This window comes from Labrus mixtus, chromosome 2 (genome assembly GCF_963584025.1).
Source record: "Labrus mixtus chromosome 2, fLabMix1.1, whole genome shotgun sequence".
NCBI lineage: Eukaryota > Metazoa > Chordata > Actinopteri > Labriformes > Labridae > Labrus > Labrus mixtus.
Window position 1 is genome coordinate 21336161 of NC_083613.1, and position 27203 is coordinate 21363363.

General features: G+C 39.2%; 2 protein-coding genes and 1 long non-coding RNA gene across 4 annotated transcripts; 1 reads left to right on the top strand and 2 right to left on the bottom strand.

Moving 5' to 3' along the window:
* Positions 1–345: 345 nt before the first annotated feature.
* On the bottom strand, positions 346–3625 carry tnip2 (TNFAIP3 interacting protein 2). 2 transcript variants are annotated; one of them, XM_061056219.1, is made up of 6 exons: positions 3126–3625; positions 2410–2712; positions 2191–2280; positions 1814–2077; positions 1551–1667; positions 346–1434 (listed from the first exon to the last, which is right to left on the bottom strand). In XM_061056219.1, exons 1-6 carry the CDS (start codon positions 3441–3443, stop codon positions 1150–1152), a joined length of 1377 nt encoding a protein of 458 aa, XP_060912202.1. In that variant the 5' UTR covers positions 3444–3625; the 3' UTR covers positions 346–1149. The 2 variants fall into 2 exon arrangements, with proteins under 2 accessions (XP_060912202.1, XP_060912210.1); XM_061056227.1 differs by having other exon boundaries at positions 346–1431; positions 3126–3624.
* A 2677-nt stretch (positions 3626–6302) lies between these two features.
* Positions 6303–12530, top strand: LOC132988677 (uncharacterized). The gene is made up of 3 exons (XR_009675844.1): positions 6303–6484; positions 9651–9763; positions 12383–12530. It is a non-coding gene; the product is annotated as an uncharacterized LOC132988677 (long non-coding RNA).
* Positions 8316–11190, bottom strand: sfrp2 (secreted frizzled-related protein 2). Its single transcript, XM_061056240.1, has 3 exons — positions 10616–11190; positions 10311–10391; positions 8316–9951 (listed from the first exon to the last, which is right to left on the bottom strand). Exons 1-3 carry the CDS (start codon positions 11115–11117, stop codon positions 9647–9649), a joined length of 888 nt encoding a protein of 295 aa, XP_060912223.1. The 5' UTR covers positions 11118–11190; the 3' UTR covers positions 8316–9646.
* Positions 12531–27203: the final 14673 nt, after the last annotated feature.

The window sequence follows — 27203 nt, forward strand, 5'->3', positions numbered from 1 at the left end:
TGTAACTTGAGCCAGTGTCTTTCACTGGTCTTCTCAGTATATCCCTGTAGTGTTTTTGCTTCAGCCAAACAACAGCTGGGAATATGGCTGTCACAGTACAGCGTGCCCATTCAGGCAATGCAGTGAAGGGGTTTTCCAACGCGCACAAGCACACACACGTGACACAGATGGACACACACACAAACACACATTGAAAAAGACAGGCACATAGATTAAGTAGCGCCAACATTTTGGTGGTTAAGCTATGATCTGTGGTTTCAGCTCCAGGCTCCAGACTTGAAAAGTAAAACACAGCATGCAATAATAAAACATATTTATAACTATATAAATCACCATAACTTCAAGTGTGTGTGATACGTTTTTTTTTTTATTACAAAAATAATGTGCCAGCTCAAAAAAAAGCATTTTGTCAGTTGGGATGTGATCGTAACAGTTTCCAGTTGTAATGTATTTCACTTTTTCTATCCCTAAAATGACCCCCTCCCCCCCCCATACAAAAAACAGCTTTAATGTAAAAGACAACAAAAGAATTTAACTACAATTATATGCCTTTTCCATTTTTTATGCACATAGAATAAATATTAAAATAATAGTTTTTATGTTAAATCTGTTATTAAGAATATATAATTTACAGGACAGAAAAATGCAAAGTTCAACCAAAAATAAACTAATAGATGCGCAAAGTCAACTACATGTCTGGATCCAACATTAGAAGCTTATGCATCACGATCTCTTAGTCGTATGAGCATACGATTACTTTTTGGCTAAAAGTAAGAAAGTGCAATAGGTTGTAATTTGACAAACTGAGGTATTTCAAAGGGTGCATCAAAATGCACATCCCGGTCACAATAACATCCTGTATTACGACAGGCGAACACTAAGAACCAGACACCGGAATTTATCTTTTTTTAAATATACAGGCTGAGTAAATCCACACAAAGTCATTTCCCATGCAAAAGGGGAACTTTGGCTGAAGCTGTTTGTCCATAGTGAAGTAAACTGTACAACCCAGTTGTTTCATTTGACGTCAAGCCTCTCTGACCTGGAATCTCCACCCAGGCTATTTTCTGACGTGTAGTGCTGCTCTTCAGTGTTCAGTTACTGTCAGCGAGATATATCTTTCTTTTTCTTAATGAGTGTTGTTTCTGGTTATAGTTTGGCACACTCCTCACAATGGTTCAGGTACTCTGTTGCGTCTGTTTCACTGAATGTGGCGAGGCAGCGCGGGCACTGCAACTCTGACAGGCCCGGGCATTCGCTCCAGGCAGGTTTTGCTGTTGTTGTTGATGCTGCTGCTGCAGGCTGTTTCTGCATCTCAGCAGGGCTCCTTAATAAAGGCTCTGAAGAGTCCTTGTGTCGCCTCGAGGGGATTCTGTGTCCTATGTGCACACGACACATGGGAACCACTTCTCTGCTCTCCCTGCTGGCTTCCTGCTGAGGACAGTCACGTACAAACAATGTTAGGATTGCATAAGCCAACGCATAGAGGAGTCAAAAAAGCAAGTGAAAGTGTCTTGAAGTACATCTTTGTGTAAGGGCTGTCGTCTCACCTGTTTGTGTAGCTGTCGTTTTAACTGATAAACCTGCTCCTTCAGATCTTCCATCTGGCCCTGTGCTCGCTCTCTGTCAGTACGCTCAGACTTAAAGTCCTCTACATAGATTAGAACCTGGGGAAAGAAGAAAATATTTAATCTACATATCTCTTAAAATTTGTTTTTTAAACACTTCAGTTGCTAGAAAACTGAGTACAACAAAACTTGTGCAAATAAGTGAGTACTTTGCAAAGTACAGAGATGTAGGGAGCCCGCCGTACCTGCTGCTCCAGAGTCTGGATGCGCTCTCGATCTTGCCTCCTTGTCTCCTCTGCTTCTCTCCCAAGCCGCTCACACTCATTCATCTTCTCTTCTAGTAAGCCGTTGAGCCTGGAAATTTCATGATGAAGCAACCCTGTGCTTGCAGAGCCGATCCCAGGAATCAAGCCCTGCCCAGAGGTCTCCTTCAACCTCTGACACAATCCTCTGATGTAGTCCTCCCTGCTGGAATCGTACTTTTGCCACTGAGTATTCAGACCTTGTACCTTAAAAAATTAAACATCGATTAACTCGTCTCTTTAAATGTTTATTTTTGTGGCACCTGATTGATTGCAGGGACAAAATGTCAGAAAAACACATGTTCTAGGCAAGTACTTACATATGCTACACGCTGCTTTAGCTTTTGATTTTCCTCCTGAAGTTGATGGATTTGGGAGTTGTTACAGCCAATATCAGAGGACTGTGTCATCTGTAAAGTGGTTAAAGAGAAGTCACAACAGGTTTTAAACTGATGAAAGGCTTACATAAATTCAGGGACCAGTCACCCCTAGAAAGCCTTAAGTGTACAACATCAGTTGAACACAGCCGAGACACACACCTCCTTAGTTTTTCGCTGCTGAGCCTCATCCTCAACCTCTCCTCCCCCCTTCTTGTCTTTCTCCATTCTGACCAGCAGCTCCTGGCACACCTTCACCGTTGCTGTGAGCTGGCTGCGCAGCTGGTCCGCCTCTTCGACCAGGGACGAGCAGAGTACGGCTCTGGTCGCCTCTGACCGCTCCTTCTCCTCAAGGGTGTAGCGCAGCTTCTGGATCTCCTGGTCCTTCTCGTGGCCCGGCTGACACCTGACACTTTCTAGTTCCAGCTCCTTCTCTCTGAGCTGCATGGTTAGACGCTGGATCTCCTGAGAGGAAGACAGATTAGTTGTATGGTGCATTTGGTGTATTTACAAAAACTGTTAATAGGCTACATGCAAGCAAAAAAAAATGAAGTTATATCTTCTAACATTTATTCTGTGTTGGATTTTTTTTCACTCTCAAATCAGTTTGCATTTCTGTGGATGTATTTGAACATTTATTTCATTGGAGAATCATAAGAATGTATGGGTTAAATTATAACCTTGAGCAGGGTGACATTTTTGATAAAGCTTTCAATTAGGCTAAATAAGGATTTAAGGGCTTTAAAGTTTATTAGCCTATTTATTAAAAGGAAGTAAATGTTGTTTCTTTGCCACTTGGCTATTTTTTTCTCTCCTAAGTCTAACAACACTCATTTGCAATTTAGAACATAATTAAAAGTGTTCATTGCGTATTTTACCTCTTCTTGGCGAGATGCCTTGAACTCCACATCGTTTCTCTTCTGTTTAAGTTTGCATATTTCTTTGCACAGGCTGTCCAACAGAGACTTGGAGGGTCCTATGTGCATAGACTCGTTATCTCCCACGTTCATGTAGATCATCTCATACCTCCCCAGCCTCGCTTTTAAATCTGCAATGATATTGTCCTTCACATAGATCTGTTTGTTCAAAAGCTCCATTTCCTGTCGCGTCTCATGATACAGAGAAGTGAGCGTGCTGTAACTCCGGATTCTGTCCTTCACCATATCGTTATCCGTGTTTACGCTGATGTTATCCATTGCCGGGCTCCGTAGATCTTACAGAAGGTTCAGACTTGTAATAAACCAGCATTTGACGCCTCTGCTTCGAGACCCTGTGACTGCAAAAATGTACCGAGATCAATTGTGTTGAAGCTTGTGTCGACAATAATATCCCCGGACAGTGTTGGGGATTTCCTGGGGAACTTCCCCGCGGAGTTTTTTTTTTTTTTTTTTACGATTCGTCAAACTGAGCCAGTCGATCGTCATTTGGGAGGTAAATGGGTTTTATAGCCTTGTTGGCATAAATGGTAAATAAAATACAGCAAAAAAGACATTTTAATTACAGTCAAACAAAAGTTTAAACTGGGAGCTACAAACAGCCAAAAGTAAGTAGTCGTGCTGCCTTCATGGTCGTCGGAAACGTAGGATACTAAAGCGAAAGATGCGATTTGTCGAATGCACCTTGTTGCTATTGGTTAGCACATTAGAAAAATATCTGTCACATGCATGTTAAATAAAGAATACGCTGGTTGTTGTTTTTTTATTTGGGTCTCAAAGGTTGTTCGTGGAGAGGGAAACTTTGCATGCAGCACGGAGGAAACGTTTTACAGGGTAAAAAGTTATAACTAGTCTAGGTGCCAACATCACTCTTTTCATGCAGCTCGAATAGATTCTCCCCCCAAAAAACACTACAGATACCAGCTTCAAATATATCATCTCAAGTCCCACGTATAAGTGGCTTATGTTTCCTGGAGTGATATTCACTAATCATAATAAATTAAATTAAAAAACGATAGTTAACAGGGTTTCCACAAATTGTGCCCCCTAATCTACACATCAAGTTAAACTGGAGTGTCAGCAAATTCCCCACCTCATGAACTACTTTAGTTTGTTTTTGTTCATCTTTAACCAAGATAAGTTACATTTCTCACAGCCCTGAACGCATCATAAGGTCTCTTCAGTACTGTAACAGCCGGGATTGCGCAGTTACGGCCATGCCGGTGAGTGTTTTAATGTCGGCATGTCACAGTGATTCATGCAGTATGAATAATCATTGGCTTTTTAAACAATCATTGGGGACCTTTTTGCCTCCTGAAATGTTGGGAAAGAAACAGCATCCGTTACTGTAACAAATTACACATGCCTAGGACCTACAGTAATAGGGTATATTTATAGCTTTGACTCCATACAGTCATTGTGACCTCTTGATGTTACTTCTGCTCTCACTGAGGCCAATATTCTTTTATTAATGTTTTCTCCATGATATCATACTGTAACCAGTAACTGTAACATTTAAATTCCACAAAATATACAGGCATTAAATTAACCATCACTTCCTTTTGGGAAAATAGCTGAAAATAACTGACTCGCTAATCCTGTTAATGGTCACATATTAAAGGCTACTCCCCTTTTAACACGTTTAAATACATCTCAGAGCTCCCCATAACATGTTTGGGAAGTTTCTTGCCAAAAATCCACCCTGATCATGTAGGTTATTTTATCATGCCTTTAAACCCCCCTATTTCAGCCCTGCTCTGAACAGGCTGTTTCTGTGTCTACAGCTTTAAATGCAGGTGAGCTTTGTGCGACCTCGCCCCTCTGAGGGCTTGAGTGACAAGGGCTTTCTTGCACCATTCCTGGTCGTTTAAGGTGAGAAGGCAGCCTCAGCAGGCAGAACAAATACTGTGTTTTTTTTTTTTTTTTACCCACCTGGGGGAGGGGTTACTGCCCTTTGTGATGTTACAAAGGGAAAATCTCCAAACAGCCTGCACACACATTTTCTGAAAAGAATATATTTTTCTCATAATTGGGGGGTTGTAGACCAGCTAGGGACACATATTAGTGTTTGGAAAACATGGGTAAGTGTATTTCTTTAAATAAAGCCGTTTCAAATAAAACCAATACAATTTATTAAAAATTAAATTAACTTCACAATGACCTTGCAATTGCAGTGTAAGTCTTATTTTAAAAGGAAAGGTGCAATGAATATAGGCTAGTATAGTAGGCTACAGAGATGACAAAGGATATAAGCACTGTGAAGTATCCATGATAAAGTGTGGACATGTTTTATAATGTTGAATACATATACATCTGGTAAAAAAAAAAACATAGCCATACTTATTTACAATATTGTGTATCTATCTAAAGCCAGTCTTTTCTCTGCCCTTGAATTCATGATACATTCACACATGTAGGTCTACAGCCCTCTGCAGTAGTATAATACATACCCTTTGTAACCTAATCTCCATTCTCTTTAGTGGTTAGACCCTGGACTACTATGCTGATCAAAATGAAACTAATGTCTAGACTGTAGGTGTAGACTGTTGAGTAAAATACTTGAGTTGTCCAAGAGGTCTCATCAGTTGTACTTGTCCTGGAGAGTCCCAGGCAATTCTTGGTCAATCACTGAGTGATAGTGACATATAAGGGCTGTGCAGGTGAGTCATTGAGGTCACAAATCAGTCATGTGACAGCCAGGAGTCACATGAATCAAGATGTGAAGTGTGTAAAAATGTTGAATAGGTATGGCATAGAAGGTGATCAAATTATTTTTTAAAGATGCAGTTACTTTTGTTTTCAATACAATACTTTATTGTCCCCCAGGGGGAAATTTGTTGACACAGCTTTGCACAGTTGGTACACAGGTATACTTATATGATAACATGGGAAGAAACATATAAAAAACAGGAAACACAGGGGCACTGGTGGCGCAGTGGTTAGTGTGCACGCCCCATGTATGGAGGCTTTGGTCTCAAGCGGGCAGCCTGGGTTCACATCCCACCTGTGGCTTCCTTCCTGCATGTCATTCCCCACTCTCTCTCCCTGATTTCCAACTCTATCCACTGTCCTATCTCTCCATTAAAGGCACAAAAAGCCCAAAAATAAATCTTTAAAAAACAGGAAACACATAGACAATGAAAGAGGCCAGTCAGAGTGGACGCTTATTAAGAGTTTCAATAGCTGATGGAACAAAGCTCTTTTTAAAGCGAGCCCTCTTCCAGGTCAGAGTTCTGTATCTCCGACCTGATGGCAGAAAAGAAAGGAGTGGATTGAGTGAGTGAGAGGGGTCCTGGTCTCTGGTGAGTGCTCTGTGGGTCCAGTGCTTTGTATTTCAGATGTGAGAGGTTTTTGGTATAGGTAGACCAATGATATGCAATTCAGAAGACAGCCGCACGGTTACCAAAATGTAATGAATGCCTGCACATTTGAAGCTGCCACCTCCAAACCTTCAGGACACTGCTCAAAGTTTTTCTTTTTTTTTAACCAGTTGCTGTTATGTCATTCCAGAAATGTAAACATTTTTTGCACTACTTCCTTATAACAGAGTTTGATAAACAGACCTGTAAAGTATCTAGTTGTAACATTTTTGATGATCAATTTTAAGTCAGTCCTTTATATCATATTATGTTTTTGTTTTTTTAACGGCATTTTCACTCTTTTCTCATATGTATATACATACAGTAAATGAGCACTCTGACTACTATCATGAAGATTACTGTTATGCAACAGCTAATATTTAGATCTATCATTGTTTGGGGCAATATATGAATTGCAAAATGACTAAAGGCCTGCTATGTAGGCTATTAGAGCAGTCGTTCCCAACCTTTCTTCGTAGGAGCCCTTTCTAATTGTATCTAAGAAAAGCTGACCCAGGACCCATGAGTGAAAAAAAGTGATTAATTGCTTTAAAAAACATTTTTAATATGTTTCACTGACATAATCCCATCAGAATATCCCTACACACTTGTTCTTACATAAAGACCTTTGTATATCTAAGTAATGTTTTAATATGATTTTATTTCATATGTGCAAGTCTAATTTTGACAACCTCAAACCTGATGTATTAAGGTATTGAAAGAAAGTGAAGTTTCTGTGTTAGAATATAAATAAGCACTTAGGCTAAGGCTCATAAACAAAAACAACCACAAAACAAGCAAAACTATATAACCACCAGAAGAAAAACCAAAAATGTTTTTGAGTGTGTCAGGAAGAGAAAGTCTTATGAGCAAAGACAGAAAGTGACCTTTAGACTTCCTCTTTTATTTATAAATATACCTGTTATAATATTTCAAAAAGACCCATGGATACCAACAATCTGTGAGTAGTAAAAACATCAGAAAATAACTGGGAAACAAATTGGTAAACAAAACTAGATACGATTGTTTATGTAGTCTGAATATTTCATAAAGAAAAACACCCAGATAATAAAAAACAGAAAAAACAGTTACAAAAGAATTAATGCATAAATAATTGAATTGAATAAAGCAATTAGGTACTTAATGCTAAGTACCAACAAAAGCTGCCATCTTGTAGGCCAGTGGTGGGGTCGTGAGCCATTAAGGGGGGGGGGGGGGGGGGCAACATGAGATGCCTTCCAAAAGAGAAAACCTTAAAAAAAAAATCAACAATTTAAAATGATATATTTCACACATTATTGTGAATATATATATTTATAAAAATGTAGTTCCATTTTAAATAAAGCACATTAAGTGAAATTAAAGTAATGTGTAAAAATCCTTAAACAGTTTGCACATGGCAGTGTTCGTGTCTGCTGCTCTTTACACAGAAAGATGCAAACACCTGTGGGTCTATATTTATGAAGTTTTGTATCTCCACTCAGCACTAAAGTCTATACATGGACATTCATTTATTCTGCTTCTAGCTTTTCTTTAAATAAATTGGTATATAAAATAATTGTATGAGTGCTTGGTGGTGGGCTATGCTATATGCCTCAGTCACTTGCCCAGTCTCTGGCACCCTTATTTTGGGGATCGTGTACTGAAAAGTTCTGGAAAATAACTCAAGGCTGTGTTTACTACTGAAATCCACTAGATGGCAGCATTTGACAATTAACTTGTCTTCTTTCCTCTTGTGATTTCTGTTTCCTTTTCCAAACAATAAAACAAGTCATTTCAAGCATGTTGTTGCTTTTAATCGCTGAAAACTTTTATACAAGAATAAAAGACAGTATGTTATTTACACAGTAATACTTTTAAAAACAATACTTTACATTGCACACATACACATCCCATAATTATCTGTGCTTAACAAGTTACTGCTCATCAAATCAACACTATCAACCATTAAGTTCAGATATTCAATGTTTATACCAAAACTTTTGTCACACAAACAGAAGGATCCAAACCAAAACTTAATAAACATAAAATGAAATGTGTAAGTTGGGGAGTAGAAAAATATGTGTTTTGTGGTAGAAAAGCGGTGGCTCAAGTACAAAACAATGACCAACAGTATTAAAATGTTGAAGAGGAAGAGAATATAGCCAGCTATCTCTCATTTTTTGCTTGAGAAAACAGTAGAAAAGAAAAATACAAACATTTTTTCGTCTTTGAACATCACACTACACACTGGGATCACAGCTTCACTCAATATGCAACACACACACACACACACACACACACATGAATACATTTTCTGTGATGTAAATACAGCATACGTTACCATCCAAACTAAAGCTTTTTACTTGAACACTTGAATCATGTAGACCAAGCAGTTGTGGGATTTAAATCTTTTTTTTTAAAGAAATGCCCAATGATGCAGGCTTTATATTTTTGGGTTATGACACAGATGACGGCAGAAACAAAGCCAAGAGAAAAACCAGGAGAAAAAGACTGAGCTCTCTCCTGGCAGTATTTAACAGTAGGCCACATCTGCCAGTGATTTTTTTTTTTCGGAGTCAATCATTTTTAATCCCAGATTCAAAGCTCTGCTTGTTTTCACTATAAGATGTAATTAGTCATTCCTGTACACCTGGGACTCCAGCTGGGTGCAATTAACTGCAATTAATGAGGTGACAGCGAAGACTGCGTAAATCTGACCACTGGGGGGCACTAACTGCCAACTCTTTTCTAATGCAGGTATCAGTGTGCCCCAGATAAAGTCATGTTTTAAATGGGCTTGTTGGTGAATGTTACTTGAGTGTATTTTATTGACACATAGAACCCTAAAGAAAATGAATATCCACAAGAATTATTGTTGCAGATTAGGCAAAAATATTAACGAGTCAGCTGCAGATGTGTTTTGATTAGGCCTACTTAAAGGTTGTTGTTTTTCAAAGGCCAAAGAAACATCTTCACGGGAATCTAGAGAAGAACAAAACTATTATTGCAACTTTTGTGACTACTTGACGAAGATAAATGGAAAGATCTCAACTAAACGTGCTTCTCAAAAAGTTGACAAATAGGCCTATGCTCTTTTTTTCCCCTTTTTTTTTGTTGTCCTTTCTAGCACTGCAGCTTGCGGATACTGCGAGTAATCCTCTTGAACTCCCGCTGTCCCTTCTGCCATCGCTTGAGAGACGTGATGACCAGCTCTCCGTCCATCTTCTGGCCCATGACCAGGTAGGCGGCATTGATGTCGTTCATCTCCTCGCACACACACTGCAGGCCGTCCTTCAGCCACAGCACGGTCTTCCTCAGGTCGCGCTCCGTCACGCCGTTCAGCTTGTAGATGGTCTTGCTCTTGGTCTCTGGCACTATCTTGGTGTCTCCGTTAATGTAGAAGATCTCCTTCACTTTGATCTTCAGGGCTTATGGTGCAAGCAGGAGAGAAAGTAAGGAATGGAGACTGGAAATGTTTACAGAGAGTGTATGGACATCATCCTACTTGACATGTTGCTCTAATGAAAGCCATGTGAGGAGCTCAAGGTCTGTGTATGGCATATGGTTTAGAGCCAAAATGCATGCAGAATGGGAGACAAAAGGGGGAGAGAAGTCCTGGTTGCAATTCACATCTTTTCTTTAGACTTTACATTGAATGAGGCAAATTTAACATTAAAAAATCTCTATATGTTGCCTAAAATCTTCTGAAATCTTTCTTTATGAACTCTTTGGGCCTCTTTGAAACTGGACTGCTCTGTTTAAAAAAAAAAAAAGTGAATGTACTTACCAAAGTCATTTTTGCAAAGATTGTCAACAATTTCGTTGTCGTTTTCATCTGTTTCCTTGCAAGCGTCGCACACTCTTGGCGCTAAAACATAAATTAGACATATTTATAGTTCCAAAATCCTCCATAATTCAACACTATACAACACTATACAGTATATTGCATGGGAAACAATCCTTTTCGCGCATACATCCTATGCAGCATCAACAACAAAATGTATTTTCAAATATTTGCCATTCTGTGCAAAGTAAATATGGGATTCATATTGGAAAATTAAAAATCTAAAATGCAGTTTTACGTCATCTTACCTTCTTTAGTGGCTGGTGCAAAGGTCTCCATGCCTGCAGGCGGAATGCACAAGTCATTATCGAGTGGGAATCGGTTGCAGTCCAACATACTCGGCCACGGGAACCCAAACGCGGACATCACGGGCTCGCATCCGTTCTTGACGCTCTCGCACAGAGATCTGCACGGCTGGATGGGCTCGTCCAAGTCATCCAGACACACGGGAGCGAAAAGCGAGCAGAGGAACTTTCTCGTGTCGGGGTTGCACTGCCTCCGTACCAGCGGGATCCAGGACGAAGCTTGCTGCAGAACCTCGTTCATGGTTTCGTGTCCGAGCAGGTTTGGGAGACGCATCTCTGTGTACTCGATATCGTGGCACAGGAGGAAGTTTGCAGGGATTGGCTTGCAGTTGTTCTTTTTGGGGAAGAATTCATGCTGGCCAAAATTGTATAATCCGTGGATAGCTTCCATGCAGGGGAATGTTATTACCAACAAAACGGTCACTGTAGAGACAAAAGCTCTCATTTTGTTTGCGCGTAAAACCTGAATGGTACAAATGTGAAATCAGGAGCTGCTCAGCATCAGTCAGTGTGGAGGGAGTCTCTGTCAGTGGACAGCTCTTACTGTAACAACAGGTTTTCTTCCAGGCTTGTCTGGGAGGAGTCTGACTGTTGTGCATAAAGACTCCCCTTGAACACTTGGTTTTCTAGTCTCCATACGTCAAAAAAAGCCACATTTTTATTTATTGCTCCATGGGTCTGGTAGACATGTTTGATTTTAAGTTATAACTCAGAGTTTTTATTTATCACTATAACTGTTTCCCCCTCCTTAATTCATCTCCCACCCTTCATGGGAATAATAACAAAACGTGTCAGACACTTTTCCTCATTACGCTCAAATCAACAGAAATATGACCTGTGTGATGCTTTACCTTGCTGTGTTTTTTTTTTTTTTTTTTTGCCTGTGCTGTAAAATAGTTTGGAAATGTTGTCAGAAAGGGTATTTAGCTCGGCTCAGTGAAGCGTTAATTTCCCATCATTAGTAGTTTAGCAGGGAAATTCTCCGGGCAGGGCTGGCTCATGCCACAAGATGAAATATTGTTTGCCCCACTATGAGAGGCAGAGCAGCACTCAGCACACCCATGGGGGGGAAACCCAATCTGCCTCCTCCTGCTCTACAGGCCCCCCTTCAGCTTCATTCTGCTCTGCAGACAGCAGTGTGGTTCTTCTCAGCACTGACCTCCCTCTTGCTGAAATGAGAAAACACTTAAATCTTGTTTGTGGAATATTTTAGTGAGAAGTTTTGGCCCACCTAAATTACAGAAACATATTTCCACTCATATTTTTAGTTTTCCAGATTTAGAGATGTCTGTCACCAAGATTCCTGCTGAATATATAGAAGACCTAAGTGCCATATATCCATTCATTTTTTCCATTTGTGCATGATAACAAGTCATTTCCAATTATTTTCTAGAGATCTCAACTTCTTGTCATGGTGTTAGTTTTTGATGCATTTGGTGTCACTTTGTGTTTGTTTCCCCTCCTTCTGTTTTCTCTCTTGCAGTGTGTGTGCAGTGGAGGGCGTGGCTGGCTGAGCTGGAACGACGAGCACTGAATCTCATCAGGTCATCACTCAGGCCTTAAAGACAGATCGAGACTAACTCCTGTGCTAGATTATTCCTTTTGCAGTCGGTAAACTGTGTCACACTACTAGCCGTACCTTGAAGAACTTTGAATGTGATTTTTTGTTCTTGTGTCATGGACTGACCTGTTTTCTCTTTTTGTGTGCAGCCTGCCTGTGAGCCTCACCTCCTTGCTTTGGATTTTTGTTTGGCCTTTGCTTTTTGAGTTCTCCTGCGCCAGCCCGTCCTCTATTGCCACTAACTGCCTTAAGCCTTTTATTTTGCTACAAGCTACATTAAAACGTCTTAAAGATTGACTTTTGTTTCCGTGTTCTGCATCCTGGGGTCCAAATCCTAAAACTCAAACATAACACTTCTCTCATTATCTTCAGATAACGTTGGGTTTCCTGTGAAAACTAACTCATTTCAGTAATTTTCCTTATTATCTCAGGATAGCTGTTTTTTGTCAATAACATATTCATAAACAACATACACTTTTTAGTGATCTAAAAAAAAAATCAATAGGTTTGTCACTGAACCCGCTGTTACCCACACTAATGAGGGTACTTAACTCTTTGGCTATAAGATGAATAAGTAAAGATCTTGAGAAAACAACCAGAAATGACCCTTTATTTGTAGGAAAACAGAGTTAAACGTTTACAATAAAGTGTATGGATGCATGTCCACTTATAGGGCCTCTGTTACTACCACCTAAATGTTATAAAAATAATCTGTGTTGCTATTAAATCATCAGCAACATGTTTTCTTTCAGACCTAATAAATTGATGTTTTTAGATTTATTCAAAGAATAAAGTGTCCCTTGTTGATATCTATTCTGTATTCTCACAGTTCAGTCTTGTAAACCTTAAACTGTCCCCACTCAGGTCATCTCTTTAGGGTTAATTCCCTTAAAGGAGCAGGAGGAACAATCATTTGATTTAAAGGCATAGTTAGAGTGCATTAAACCTGCCTTTAAAGTTTAAAGCTCCCGAGGAGAACTTTACAAGAGCATACTTTGGCAAAAGGTGTCACTTTTTAATGTTTTTTTTCTGCACTTAAAACAAGAACTGAACAAGAAAGTGAGTCCATCTTCTGTGTATAAATGTGCTGCACCTTTAAATTTAGCATCTAAATGTTTATACTGAAGTGTTGTCCTTGACTGGTTTCGTATAGCGTCATAAATCCACGATATCATTTGACAGTAAAGCAAATGTACTGCTTTTAGACTATACAGGAGAGCAGAGCTGTACTTTTATAACTGCAGAGTGACAAACTTTAAATATGTTCCCTCTATAATCAAAGAGTTGATTTACACAAAAATTAACAAAAACAGGATTTGCAACTTATCTTAACCTGTTCCATGTAAACAGTTTAAGTGCTGAAAATATGTGGGATGAGATAAGGATGCTATTGTCTGCAGTTCTTCGGTCTCGTGTTATTGTAAGATTTCTAGCTAAAGCTACGTTGAAGGATAAAAACATGTCTTTCAAGAGTTTTCAGCCAGAGCGTTAAAAAGGACTCAACGGATCGTGTTGTATGGGGTGTGTTGCTTTAGGTAGCAGTCAGACATGAAGCCCGTTGACTCATAGATCCAGAAGTTTTGAGTTACAAATCCATAACCGAAGCAAAACTATGCACTGTGGTTAATAATAATACAAAGGGATAAAAACATCACTCAATGAAAACCATAGCATCATTTATAAAGTAATGGTGGTTTCTGACTAACTTAACCAGGATCATGCCAGAGGACATCAGGATGCCAAACTGTATTTTTCTTGCAATCCTTCTACAATACTAGGCTGAAAGAAAAACCTGGACTGGCTTTATTCAAATGAGTAACAGGGTTGAATTTCTCTCATACAGTCAAGGTTTGTTGTGAACGCAGCTTGGAAGCGTTGAAGCAGAGACCTTTAGTGTTTCAGTCAGAGTCAAAGGTTTAACTGGCTTTTAAAGGGCAACTCTCCCCCTATCATCCCCTTTTCTGGAGAGTGTGTTTGTTCTATTTAGTTCTTTGTAGAAACCCCTTTACGGACATTTTAGGGACTGGAGCCCCCCTGTTAACCTGCAACTGGACTCCCCTAAGCTAAGCAGCAGGTCAGCGAGCTAAACTCTACCTGTGGTGAGGGGGTCACATGTTAACCTCTCATGTGACCAACACATGTGATCAGCGATTTATAAACTTACAATCCAATCTAATTTTCTGTTTAAAGCAAATTTAAAAACAACAAATGTTGACCAAAGTGTTGTACAATGTCACATTAAAAACAAAAACAACAAATCCTATGACCAAGCATTGAAAATTCAACACCAAAAAGCGATAAATAACTTGTGAATATGCTGTAAATACAAACTCTTATGGCATGCAATGGGGAATGAGATGTACACAAGGTAGTAAATAAGTCGAAAAGAACGAAACCTATAAATTATGGAAAGAGTCCAAAAGATGATAAATATACTACAGTAAGAATGAGATCAAACCTTACTAAGCCTAAGACTTAATTTTCCCAAAATACTGATAATGTACTGTCTGTATTAAAGACACAGTTTCATGGAAAGTTAGGGTAAGAGGAAAGCTGATCCTAGGCCTGTGCTTAAAGTCACCCCAGCAGGTTCTCATTACATCTTCATCTGAAAATGAAACACAGCTTGTCTGGTCTTCTATCTGTAGCCCCAATAACCCTTCTTTCTCTAACTTTTCCCTCTACTACCCTTCACCATTAAACCTTTTTTTATACCAAGACTAAAGGACCAGACTTTTGTTTACAGTCTGTATATGTATAGTGAATAGGTCTAAAGAATACCGAACCTCTGTGTTTGAGGAATCAGTTTATTGAAGGTCAGTAAAGACAAATCTCTCATTCCGAGAAGCATCAAAGCCATCAGAGCTGCTATAATTTGAACCAAACCAACCATGTTTTAGAACAGTCTCTTCTTGGCTGAATTCCAGTTTTCTGCAGACAGGCTGTCAAGTTTTACACAGGATCTTAAGATTGTGGAAAAATTATTTGAGATCACAACAGATTGCAGGATTGCTCTGGCCTTATTCCATAATTTTCTTATTGTTAAAGCTTCTGTGAGGAACTTTCAGGTTGTTTGGATTTTAACGACCCCTCTGGACAAAACAGGACCTTTAATATCTTCACTGATATTCATATTGTCCTGTAGATGCAAAATTATTTGTATTTTTTAAAGGAAGAATGTGCAAAAATTGTATTTATAAATATCCTCAATGTCTCTCTGAGTCATGGCTGTCGACAATGAGTGAGAAGCACGAGTTCCGCCGGCTGTGTTGTTGTTGGAGCCGTGTTTACATGGGCGGGACGACCGACTCCTCTCCTTGTCTATAAAAGCTGTTTTAGTCAAGGCCTAGAGAAAAAAAAGAATAACAGAAATAAATAACACAATAACAGTAGCCTACACACTGCTCATTTTGATGTCACGTTAGCGTTTTAACTCACAGTCATTGTCAGAGCGGAGGCTTCAGAATAGCGGAGGTGCTGCCAAACAGCAGTTTGTTTTGGTTTCATGCTGGTGCTCAAGAGCGACATCTACTGGATCGAAAAGTCACACATTCTTCCTTCAACAAAAAGTCACACATCTTTATTTCAAATGTCTAACATGCTATAAATCTTTGGCGGGGAAATATTTAAAAAAAACTTTGCTTCAGAAGTATGCTGTTAATCTCTTCTTCTGACACCTAGACCCCAGAGATGACAGGCTTATTAAATAATTACATACAAATAATTAATCATCCCTCCAATCTTCCTGTTTGCTTTTGCAGGTCATAAAGACCCCCTAGTATATTCAGTCTGTTTCAGAACCAGCTAAAAACTCCTCACAGAAGCTTTAACACATGCCGTGAAAAGACCAACGTTATCATGCTAACAAGTAGTGCATGGGTAGTCAAAGCAAGATATAGCTTATCATGTATTTGTCTTCCTGTTGACCTTTGTAACTATTTAAATAAAAAAAATTCCCCCAGTGTTTGACTGGTATGACTGGTATTTAAATGCCATGAATATGGGTGCTGACTATCAGTTCCACATTAACTTTCCTGCTGCCATATATACTCAGCAGTGCACCTGCTGTTTCATGAAATGCAGCTATGTTTTTGCGACTTGATTTTTGTAAATCGTTTGACTTCAGTAGAAACAAATTAGCTTGAGTCTGAGTACCATTAGTATTTTTCATACTGGCTCAAGAAGAAGAGTTTGAGAGATGAAAACAAAATAATGGGCCATCTAATATGTCTACAGATGAGAAAATTGAGATAATCTCCAGAATTTGTTTTCATAAAAATGATGTACAAGACTGACTGTTCTATATATATATATATTTTAATGCAAGTCACAAGTCTTCACTTTTAGTGAAGTCTTCATACTAATCTTCCCCTTCACTGCACACTGAGAAGCAACAATTCAGCTCTGAACACAGTCCTTTGGAGCACTAATGAGCTTGTTAACTTCAATCATTGCTTCTACATTGACATTTGGGAAAGAATTTATCCCATCCAAGAGGAATTAATCTTATTAGAGCTCCAAAGTCATATAGATTGTGCTTGCTTGGCGTAAGGGATGTTGCTATTGTACAAGTCTAATTGACTCAGTGTGGGGTTTCAGAGCTGCTGTGGGACACGTAGACGACTACAGCAGACTTTTGGATGGACAAATGAATTTTATTTTAGATATATTGCACTGTTTAAAGCAGTAGACAACTATATTGAGGGAATACAATACTATTTATATGCTAATGTAAGTATTAAAGTGAAGGGAAAAAATGTTTAGCTGGCAAGGAAGATTGGTTTTATGCTCTTATCGCTGCAACTATAGGTTACAGCTTGAAGACATTAGCACAGCTTAGCATAAGAGACTGAAATGGGGAAGTAGATGTTATTTAGGTTTTATGGTTAGTTATGTGGCAGAGGAACAATGCACTTGTTGATTTTTACAGATAAAATGTACTATAACACGTTGAGTTGGCCACATTATGGACTCATCTCTTACTCGTAAGTATGGAATTTTGGTCAGTGGCTCTTTGATTCAGAAAGTACTCAAATTAGCGAAACTAAATATTAAACGCTTTTGGGCCTGATACACAACAGGATTGTGAAGCTTTTGTGCCTGCTAAACCTGTGCAAATGGATAAAGAAAACGGTGTAATTCACAGAACACATGCAGGGGATTAAATACAACCCTGACTGCACAGCAGAGCAAACAGCGTCTCTGTGTGTCGCTGGTTGCAGTGAGACAAATGAGCCGTCATGCAGTCTTCTTGGTAAATGGACGTAAATGGTCCCAAAAAGACCAAACCAGACTCTTTTGCTCTTTGCACTAGATCACTTGACTTCAACAGCACATCAAATAAAAAATACGATAGAGGACACCATTCATGAATGATGCAAGAAGGGTACCCACAGCTTCATATTTTTGTAGCACTGGACCACCGAAATGGTTGCTGTATTAAAAGGAGGGCGATATTAACCTTCTCATATTACTTTTGGCAAGAGAGCAATGAAATGCATTTCTCAAAATCTCAAGCTATTTCTCTTTTGGGTCGTTAAGACCACCTGTATAATCCATATGGAACAATGTCTGTATTCAGAGGCTGGTCAAAACAACAAAGTCAGATTTGCACTGCCAAAAAAAACAACCTCATTATACCCTAAAATACTACATTGAGTCAGGCAGGTTAATGCCTCCAGGATGTCCTCTGTAGGACCCTCCTCTTTGACCCCTCACTGATCCTGACACTGGAAGATTCACAGTGAAGGGTACCAGGCGGATATTTTACAACTAAGACCAAAGTACAAGCAGCTCTGTTGTCAGAGAAGTGTTTTCTTAATGACCTGTACCTGATCTTCACCCGATGCGGAGAGGGGCTCCCCACAGTGCAACTTCACACATTCTTCACCAAAGGAATGCTGCTGTTCTTCTCTTAATGAGTTACTGAGCTTTTATGAATGAATCTTTACTATGAATGGAAATTAGTAGGAAGTTTAATCTGGTTATGTAAAAATACATCATACATCTATCTGTTATTTAACATTTATTTTATTTGTATCCGTGAAAAATACATGCAGGATCTCTTCACCTTTATACTCAATGAAAGTATAAAGAGCATTAAATATATAATAGGTTGTTTGCAGAGGCAGTGTCTGTGATTAAAATCAAGCAGTTTTATTATTTTCCATTTATCAGTGTTGAAAAACAAAACTTTTGTCAGTGTTTGCTATTACATCATTTAGAGCTCTTGTCATTCTGAAACAAAGTTATCCAGTTCCTTTTTCCATTTCAGCTCATTTTCTGTAATTAAATCTCTGCATAAAATAAAAACAACTTTATTAAAATGGAAATCAACACATTGGATGTGAGTGGAAAAAGAATAAGGTGCCTGGTTTCCTCCCTCCATTAAGTTAAGTTTTTATGCCGATTGACTAAAGACAAGTTCTCCATGGTAAAATCAAATTACAGGTCTGGTCATGGATCATTTACCTTTTGAAAGTTTATGCTGTTAAATATAATCTCGCATACCTTTTATCATAGTGATTTGGGGTATAGAAATAAAGTAAAAATCATCATTTAATTTTAGCAATGGTGGCAGAAAGTGACCCACAGTGACCCCTGGAATACCAGACACTGGCTCAAGTGTAAATAAAGGTTAAGTATTCATTCACAGATGTGAGACTACAACAGGTACACGGTTTGTGTCGAGGTAGAGCTCAGGATTTGGTGTTCCCTGAGGAGAAACAGACTTTACGTGAAGTTCAGCCCAATCTCAGAACATACTCTGTGGTGCAATCTCTATATTTCAAAACAGCCATTTCTACAGTTCTAAGAATGGGATGAAGTCTTCAGACAAAATCCTGTAAATAAATTGCTTACTTTTTAAATTTTTCCTGCCTGCCGCCTCGTCAACATTCCGCATATAATCAAGGTCAGAACGCGGCAGGAAATATTCAGGAAAATTCACCGCAAGCAATCAGTAGGGGGTGATGGCATTTATATCCTGCAACTTGTGCAAGACTGGTGCGATCTCCTTACACGTAATGAACGTTCTTCATTATGTTCCCTGTTTGGAGGTATGTTCTTCTGCGATTCATTTTTTTAAAATCCTAAATCAAATTAAATGTCTTGATCATGATCATCAATCTATATTCAAACACCTTTCTTTATCTTTTTTACTTTGAAGACTTTTCCATAATCTCATGTCTGGCATTTTTATTCCACTACTCTGAACAGTTTACTTTAAAGCTAAATTCAGAAGCCGACTTATTCTCCTCTATAGAGGCAGACACTTTTGTCAAAGTGCCATCTATTAAAGTTAAGTCGTCTCATAGACCCGACAACATGCCATATTCCTTCCCTGTTGTTTCCGTATAAAGAGGCAACATTAAAACCGCATGTGTTAAATTCTTATTCATTTTAACACATCGTAAATTTAATCAGAGGGATCACCAAGCTCTTTGTTATTCCTCAGTTCACTCCAAGAAGAGAGTGTGTTAGCACCTACTTACACTAGCATCACTACCTTGTGAATACAGTATGTGTGTGTGTGTGTGTGTGTGTGTGTGTGTGTGTGTTTGTTCATGTTTGCTTCTAATGGTGTGCAGAGGCAGTTGGAACAAGCCTGCGGCGTTACACATTAAACCTGCAGAGTCCTGCTGAGAGGACGAGGAAAAAGAACCTGAGTAATCCCTAACTCTTCAGGGGGACACATCACTGCACTTACACTTAAAAACTGGCCTCACATTACCTGAATGATGGCTCCCCTTTAACACCAAGGGTTTTTCTATCCTGACCCCCCACCCCATCACCCCAAAAATAACCTCTATGTATTCTTGTTTTCCATTCTGGTTGTATTTATTAAACGACAGATGAAACCGAGGCCCAGTGACAATGTTTTGGGGGCATCATCCCTCCAACACATGGCTCATGACCAGAAAGTAAACATGGCTGTGCTTATCTTTCACCATGGCGGGTAATTTGATAATCTGCAAATCTTCGCTTGACAGTCCTGGTCAAACTATGGTGGTGGTACAATATTGAGTTATCATGTTCCAACCAAAACATCACCCTGGCTCTGCCTTATTCTGCCAGAAATGACGTATGCCATATCAAATGACACATCCAGTGTATACAAACCTAAATATAACATCTATTCTAATCCATTCCATGCATGATGTGTAGCTTTTAAGGCTGCTTTCACAACTGAAATGGCGAGCGAGAAGTGCCAAACTAGCTCAGTGTCAACATGATGAGACTGCTCTGTTTGTCTGATTTCTTAAGACAAAGCTTTGTCGGGGATTCTCTGCCAGAGTAGCATTATAATAAAAAAAAACACATTGCTTCATTATATTTTGAACAAAAACTAAACAAAAACAAGCTGGAACTCTGTATTCATAGAGAACACAGACTGAAAGTGAGACCAAAATAGTTGGTGCCCCACGCGCTGACTGGCCACAGTACAGAGCATATCTCCACCTCCCCCATGTTAGCAGATGGGACATGGCTCAAACTACAAAACTAAACTACACGTCATGTACATTTTTCTCAAGCATTTTTGTCATTATATTTAGTTCTTATTGTGTTGCTATATGTCCAAGAGTTAATTTTATGGAAGTTTAATTTCAATTAGTCATTTTACGCCAAAAAAACAGAGACACATTCTGGTGGAGGGCTGCAGAGATGTATTGTTGAAATTTTATAGAGCGCAAAGGTAGCTCCACAACTTTGTGTTGTTGAACTGCACAAGACACTTGTTAACATTTATATATGGATTCTATAATTGCTTCATGTAACATTTGACCTTGGCTATCTTAATCTGCCTGTCTGTTCGTCAGTCTTTTACATTATAGCACTGTGTATCAGAACTTTAAGAACGAAAGCAGAGTCACAGTTTTTTGAAGTTGCAAGTAAACTGAAGGTACTGATTCTTGCTGCTTCTATAACCAGCAGATTATCCTCAGAGTGAAGGGATAAAATGAGCTCCACATGGGACACTGCTTATAGTCTTGCATGACCACTTTCATAGTCCTGGAAACTGCAGGCGCACACACACACACACACACACACACACACACACACACACACACAAACTTTTCCGCCTTTCCTTCTGTGTCCCACATCTGTGTCTACGGCCCTAATTGTTTAATACCTCTCCCCTTCCAACCTCGCTGTGCAGCCGAGGCACTAATAGGCCCGTCAAAGAACTGCCGGGGCCTCTCTCATTCTTGTTTCCCTGAGCTCACTGATGGAGATTTCCCTGGTCAGTGGATGAACTCATGCTTCTCACCACCTGTATTAATTCCACATTGTTTGGCTTGACAGCAGAAATAAGTTTGTGTTGAAGGTGGCAGATGATTTTTGAAAACAACTTGATGAAAACTATGTTAGGACAAAAAGGGGGGGAGGGGGGGGTTCTGTCTGTTTCAGTCTTTTCCTTGATTAACGCATGTGTTGATGTTTGACAAAAACTCTCCAGATGTCCCAAAAAGACAAAAACTGGCACAACTACAAATTGACAAGCAGACTAAAGTTGATGTGACCAACAAAGACACTGGGGGAAAAAAAAGGAAAAAGCTGAGGCAGGAAAAATGTGACCCTAAAGTATTTTGAACCCCTTCATCCTCCTAATGTCCCTCCAGACAAAAATGGATGGACTCGTTTTGGACTACAATGGAGAAAAGCTGTCAGAGCCACCTCGTCTACGTCGTGTCAGACGCAACAGTTTGAACCTGAGGTTGGGGCATGAATCTTCACCCCTGAGCCAGCCTTGACATTCTGTTCCCAGATGGTGCCTCCCCTGCTGTGGACTATGCCCCAAAGGGGGACTGGCATCTCAGGCAGACCCATCCATCACAAAAGAACCAGGCCCCTTATAGCAGGAGCAGAGGCCCCAGTAGGGAGCACCTGCCCTTGTGTTTTCACCCCTGTGGTTAAAACAACCCCCCCCCACAAGTGCATTTAATACTTCTGCTTTCCTGAGGGGTTAGAGGTCAATTTAGGGTGTGAAGCAACTTTGCATGTCCAGAGACACTCTTTTAAGGTAACATTCACACTCAGGTCTGCAGTTAAAATCTATTAGGCCTCATGTTACAAGCAGGTCAAAGGTGGAGGTATTATTAAGGTTGAGAAAAGGCCACACAAGCTACAGACAAATCAGTGACACTTAAATAATCAGCAGTGGAGACAAACTAATGTGGGCTGAGAGCATGAAACGTGAACAAATGGACACTTTAAGAAAACAAAATGGAAAGCTGCAAAGCAAAGATCAATTGCCCTAAAAAGGAAAGGGAAAAAAAATCTTCTTCTTCACTCCGACCAGCTTTCATACAAAAGAACTGCACTCCTCCCATTTTTTTTGGTCCATCTGTTTTGAATATTGTGGCCAAAAAACATCACTGATTTGATTGGACACAAATGTGATGCTTGAGGCTCCTTCAAACATCCAAAGCCTGTTCGACCCTCCTTCTCTTGCCCTCCTCCAACAAGACTCCTTTCCTCTCTCCCCAGTGGTCTTGTTGAGGAGTCTTATACTAGCTTTTTGGCAGCCAGCTAATGTCTATACTATGGTGAATATTGTTTCATTTTATGTAGTTTTTCTTGTGTTGCCGTGTTTGTGGGTGCTCTCAGTCTTTTATCTGGATTTTATTTCAATGTTACTGTTCGTCTTGGTTGTACACATAGGCTGTAACTATTAATGGACGAAGCCTGAGTTACTTCACCCATTTGTTACGGCAGGGGTCTCCGGAGGCTCATTGGCAGCAGCCGCCATGCTGGAAATCCTGTCTCAGCCTAGCTTTCAGTCAAACTCACGACAGGCTGAGTGCTGGAGCTGAGGTGGGTTTTAAACCTCCTGACAAACTGCTGGGCCCGGGCCCACCTGTCAATCATGTCAGCTACGTGCCTAACTGGACTAAACAGGTATCGTTAATAAAACCAAAATGGATGTATTATAAAAATAATTCACCCCCCATTCACTGTGTGACCATGAGGACAATAACTAATCAGACCTATTTCATTTTTTTTACCAGGCTGTAAACATGTAAATGTATGCTGTAAAAACTGTCTTTTTTTAGTTGTGGTGTGTATGTGACTTCTGGGGTTCCTGGAGCCAGCCTCAAGTGGACACTTGACGAACTTTGCACTTCGGCATTGGCTTCATTTTTCAAAACTGAAGGTTGCCGCTTGTTAGAACAGCACTATAGTCAATGTGAGTTGTTTTTGAATATGCTTTATGAATAAACTTGACTTGGCTGAAAAGCCGTCATTTTAGTATTACACCACCTGTTGGCTAAAACGATTACTCTGAAAAGTTTTAGGTCAGCTTTGATTCACAAAATTGACATCTTTCCTTCAAAATATGCAAACTATTGTCTAAACATGCTGCTTTTATTTGAGGAACAGGGACAGATAGTTGTTTGTTTGTTTGTGGCATGCAGCTACCACACTTTGGTTGGATGTCATTCATATAAAAATCTAACCACTGGTCTCAAATGGAAGCTGAACCATATTTTGTTGTGTTTGTTTTATCCAAGAGTTTGGTAATGAACAAAATGTTGAAATTATTTCAATTTAAAACTATCCAGGCTATAGTTGTTGAAACATTTAATTTGAAACCGCAATTGTCAACAGAACAGAACAGTGAGAGAACGTCCAAAGTCATTATGATGGTAACCATTCACACATGTTCCCTGTGTCACCTCCGATAGTTTTGACAGATGCATTTAATAAGAAGTTGATGGTGGATTTTGTTTCGTTTTAACTAGCCTACTTGTGAGTGGTTTCTTTTTGTTTCTTTGTATTATATTTTTGAAAAGTTTTCCTCTGTTTTATTTTAAATCAAAAGATTTGCAAGTAACTACTAAAGGTGTAAAAGTAATGGAGTAAAAAGTACATTGTTAAAAATCTGAAATGCCGAGTAACAATAGAGTCATCACAATAAAGAAATACGTCAACAAGAACAAATATTTTAAAATCACACCTGGGAACAATCTTAGAGTAAATATCTTGTACACTGGATTAGATAGGTTGGCAATGTGTTTTTCCTTATTTCTATGTAGTGAAACGCTACAGTTGTTAGAGATGAAAAATGAGCCTTGTTAAAAATCTGGAAAAAATCTACCAAACAACCAGCCGCTTTCTACATGCTCCATAAGCCCATCCTCACTTAAAAAACCCCAGTTCCCCTCTCTGCTTAGCTATCCCACATAATGTCTGTGTTAATCTCCATCAGAACCAGGCACAGCAGTGCACTCTGGCATACATCATCCCACACACTTGTCAAACATCTGAAAAGAAGATAGAATCCTGTTGCACATGGTTCTGATAAAAACAGAGGTAGGCCTTGGTCAGCACAGTTTACTCTTTCTTGCTCTTTGATTAATTCTGTGTACTGTGTTTCCTTTGAAAAGTAACAACAAGGCTGAGGGGAAACTGGCTGTTAGTGAAACACAGGATCAAATTGGTCTTCACTATTAATAAATCATGATTGTTAACATTTCTTTCTTCTGCTGTCAAATGTGCCCCCTTTTGTTTTTTGGGGGGGAGGGGGGGGGGGGGAGTTAGAAGAGAGGGAAAACAGAAAACATTTGGATTGTTTCCAGCTTGCAAATGAAGCGTAAAGCATGTTCTCCATGTTTATACAATCTTTCAGCCAAAGAGCTTAGATGAACATACACTTTTTTTTTGGAAGATATGGAGACTCTGCACATATGTTGATTGTCTGGACTCAAAGGACCAAGTGGTGATTGATGATACTGATGATGATAATGAAAAATCCTGCTTATTGAACAGATTGTGGCTCTTCTCTCAACCCAAAGCACATCTTAATTCAGTAAAGTTTATACAGTGAAGATACACAATGACGTTTACATCAAATCACAACTTGTACTACAAGAACATGTTTTTTGTTTCTGATTGTATACCTGTTACACTAGTGCTGTATTGAAGAATACTTACAAGCTAAACTGAGATACTGAACATTGTAAACGTTATAAACATTATTTGTTTTCTGGTTGAAGTTAGTCCTAAACAAGTTTAATCCTTGGAGCTGCTGGCAAGGCTAATGACTGTTTTCTTCCAGGTTGGTTTTTCACAAAAGGGAAGAAGCACATGTCTTGATATGCGGGGCGGCAGGTCGAGGGTTCGATTCCCAGCTCCTGCAGCAACATGTCCGATGTGTCCTTGGGCAAGACAATGAACCCCGAATTGCTCCCGCTGCTTTGTCGGCGGTGTATGAATGCAAATGAATGGGATTAGTTACTTCTGATGGTCTCACTACATAGCAACCTCTGCCATCAGTGTGTGAATGGGTAGGTGTGACATGCGGTAGCGCAGAAGACTAGAAAAGTGCAATATAAGCTCAAGTCCATTCACCAACCATTTGATATGAGAGGGAAAAGATGCAAAAAAAACAAAAACCCTTTGAGTTAAAAATGACTTCATACAATGAATTATAGTCTAAATCTTTATGGAAATCAAGAACTATTCAATCCAAGAAAAACTGAACCCCATTAAGTATCTTCAGGCGAATGTTATATGTTTAGATTTTTTTGTGAGTTATTTTTATCCCTGGTCTGACAGGTCTATGTTGGTTAGTAACAAAGAAAAATCAATGTTTAATCTTCTCATGCCTTCCTGCAGATCTTTGACAAGGTTCAATACTAGAGAGGTTAAAAGCAGATTGTCCTGTCTGTAAGAGTTTGCCGACTGTTGGTAGGCAAAGTAATCAAACAAAGACTTTTGTAGTTGAAAAGAATACACATACTCATACTGCACTAAACTTGCTTATTAGGCTCGTTTCATTTTTTCTGTTCATGTTTAGTCTATAATCAAAACCATAATTTACGTAAAACAACTGTAGAAGACCTCCTCTTTGCCCTTGTTGTTGGTAAGGCTGTAATAACTTTGACTCACAACAGGTGGAATTTGTTATGAAAATCTCATGCTTCCAATCTGCATTACATACACAGGAATTTTTTTTTTACTGTTATGTAAAAGTCTAAAACCCACTTTACTTTTGTACCAAACTAAATAAAGAGGATCAGACTGTTGCATACACTGTAACCTACATTTTGTCACATTTTCCACATTTTCCATACTGACGTATGTGAGTTTACACACAGAAAACAAATCATGCCAACCACTGTTCTTTTATGCTGTTCAGGTCCTTCAAGTAATATTCTGAAAAACAAAAAAACCCCAGAAATTTCCTCAATCCATCACACCCTTTAACCCTGGAAATGACAGCTTTGAAACAATTTATCCTCAAACAAACTGTCACTGTGAATGCAAAACCTTTCATTCCCCCAAAGGAACTTTGCCTAAATTCCGTCAGTGCATCATAAAACCACAAATCTCCAAACAAGCAAGAACCACAATACAGAACTAGTTTTGATGCAAATGCATTTCTCCATAGAAAGCTTATAGAGTTACAAATGAAACATGTATTTTATTTGTTAAGATGCCTACTCAGCCAGTCTGCACAATAGACGATAATCTTTCTCTTTGTTTTGCAGGATAAGACATCTCAGGGAGAACACCTCTGAGCTCATTAATCACTTTGACTAGTAATGATCTAATTTAGAAGACTATGCATTAATGAAGAGTTGAGATCGTTATGCTCATCTTCATTGGGCCTCTCTGAGGATATATGTTCCACCAGTATAAGCTACACTGATATGCATGGAATCAAAGTTTGATTATCAACTTTGTAAATCGGAAAAAAATGCCCTGTGGTGGCATTATTGGATTAATTCTATGATGTTTGGTAAAGTGTACCACTTAATGATAACCTAAGCTGACTGAGTAAGACCTTATGATTGAAAAAGCCCTTTAACCTGGATCCAGACATCTGATTTTCAGACATTAAAAGGATATTGAAATTCCAAAATCCTTTGATTAAAAAGTTTTATCTAGGCTATGCTTACTGGTAATGCAACTTCTGAGTAGGTTCGGTCTTGTTTGTGTAATCATGGTTGGAGTTTGGGG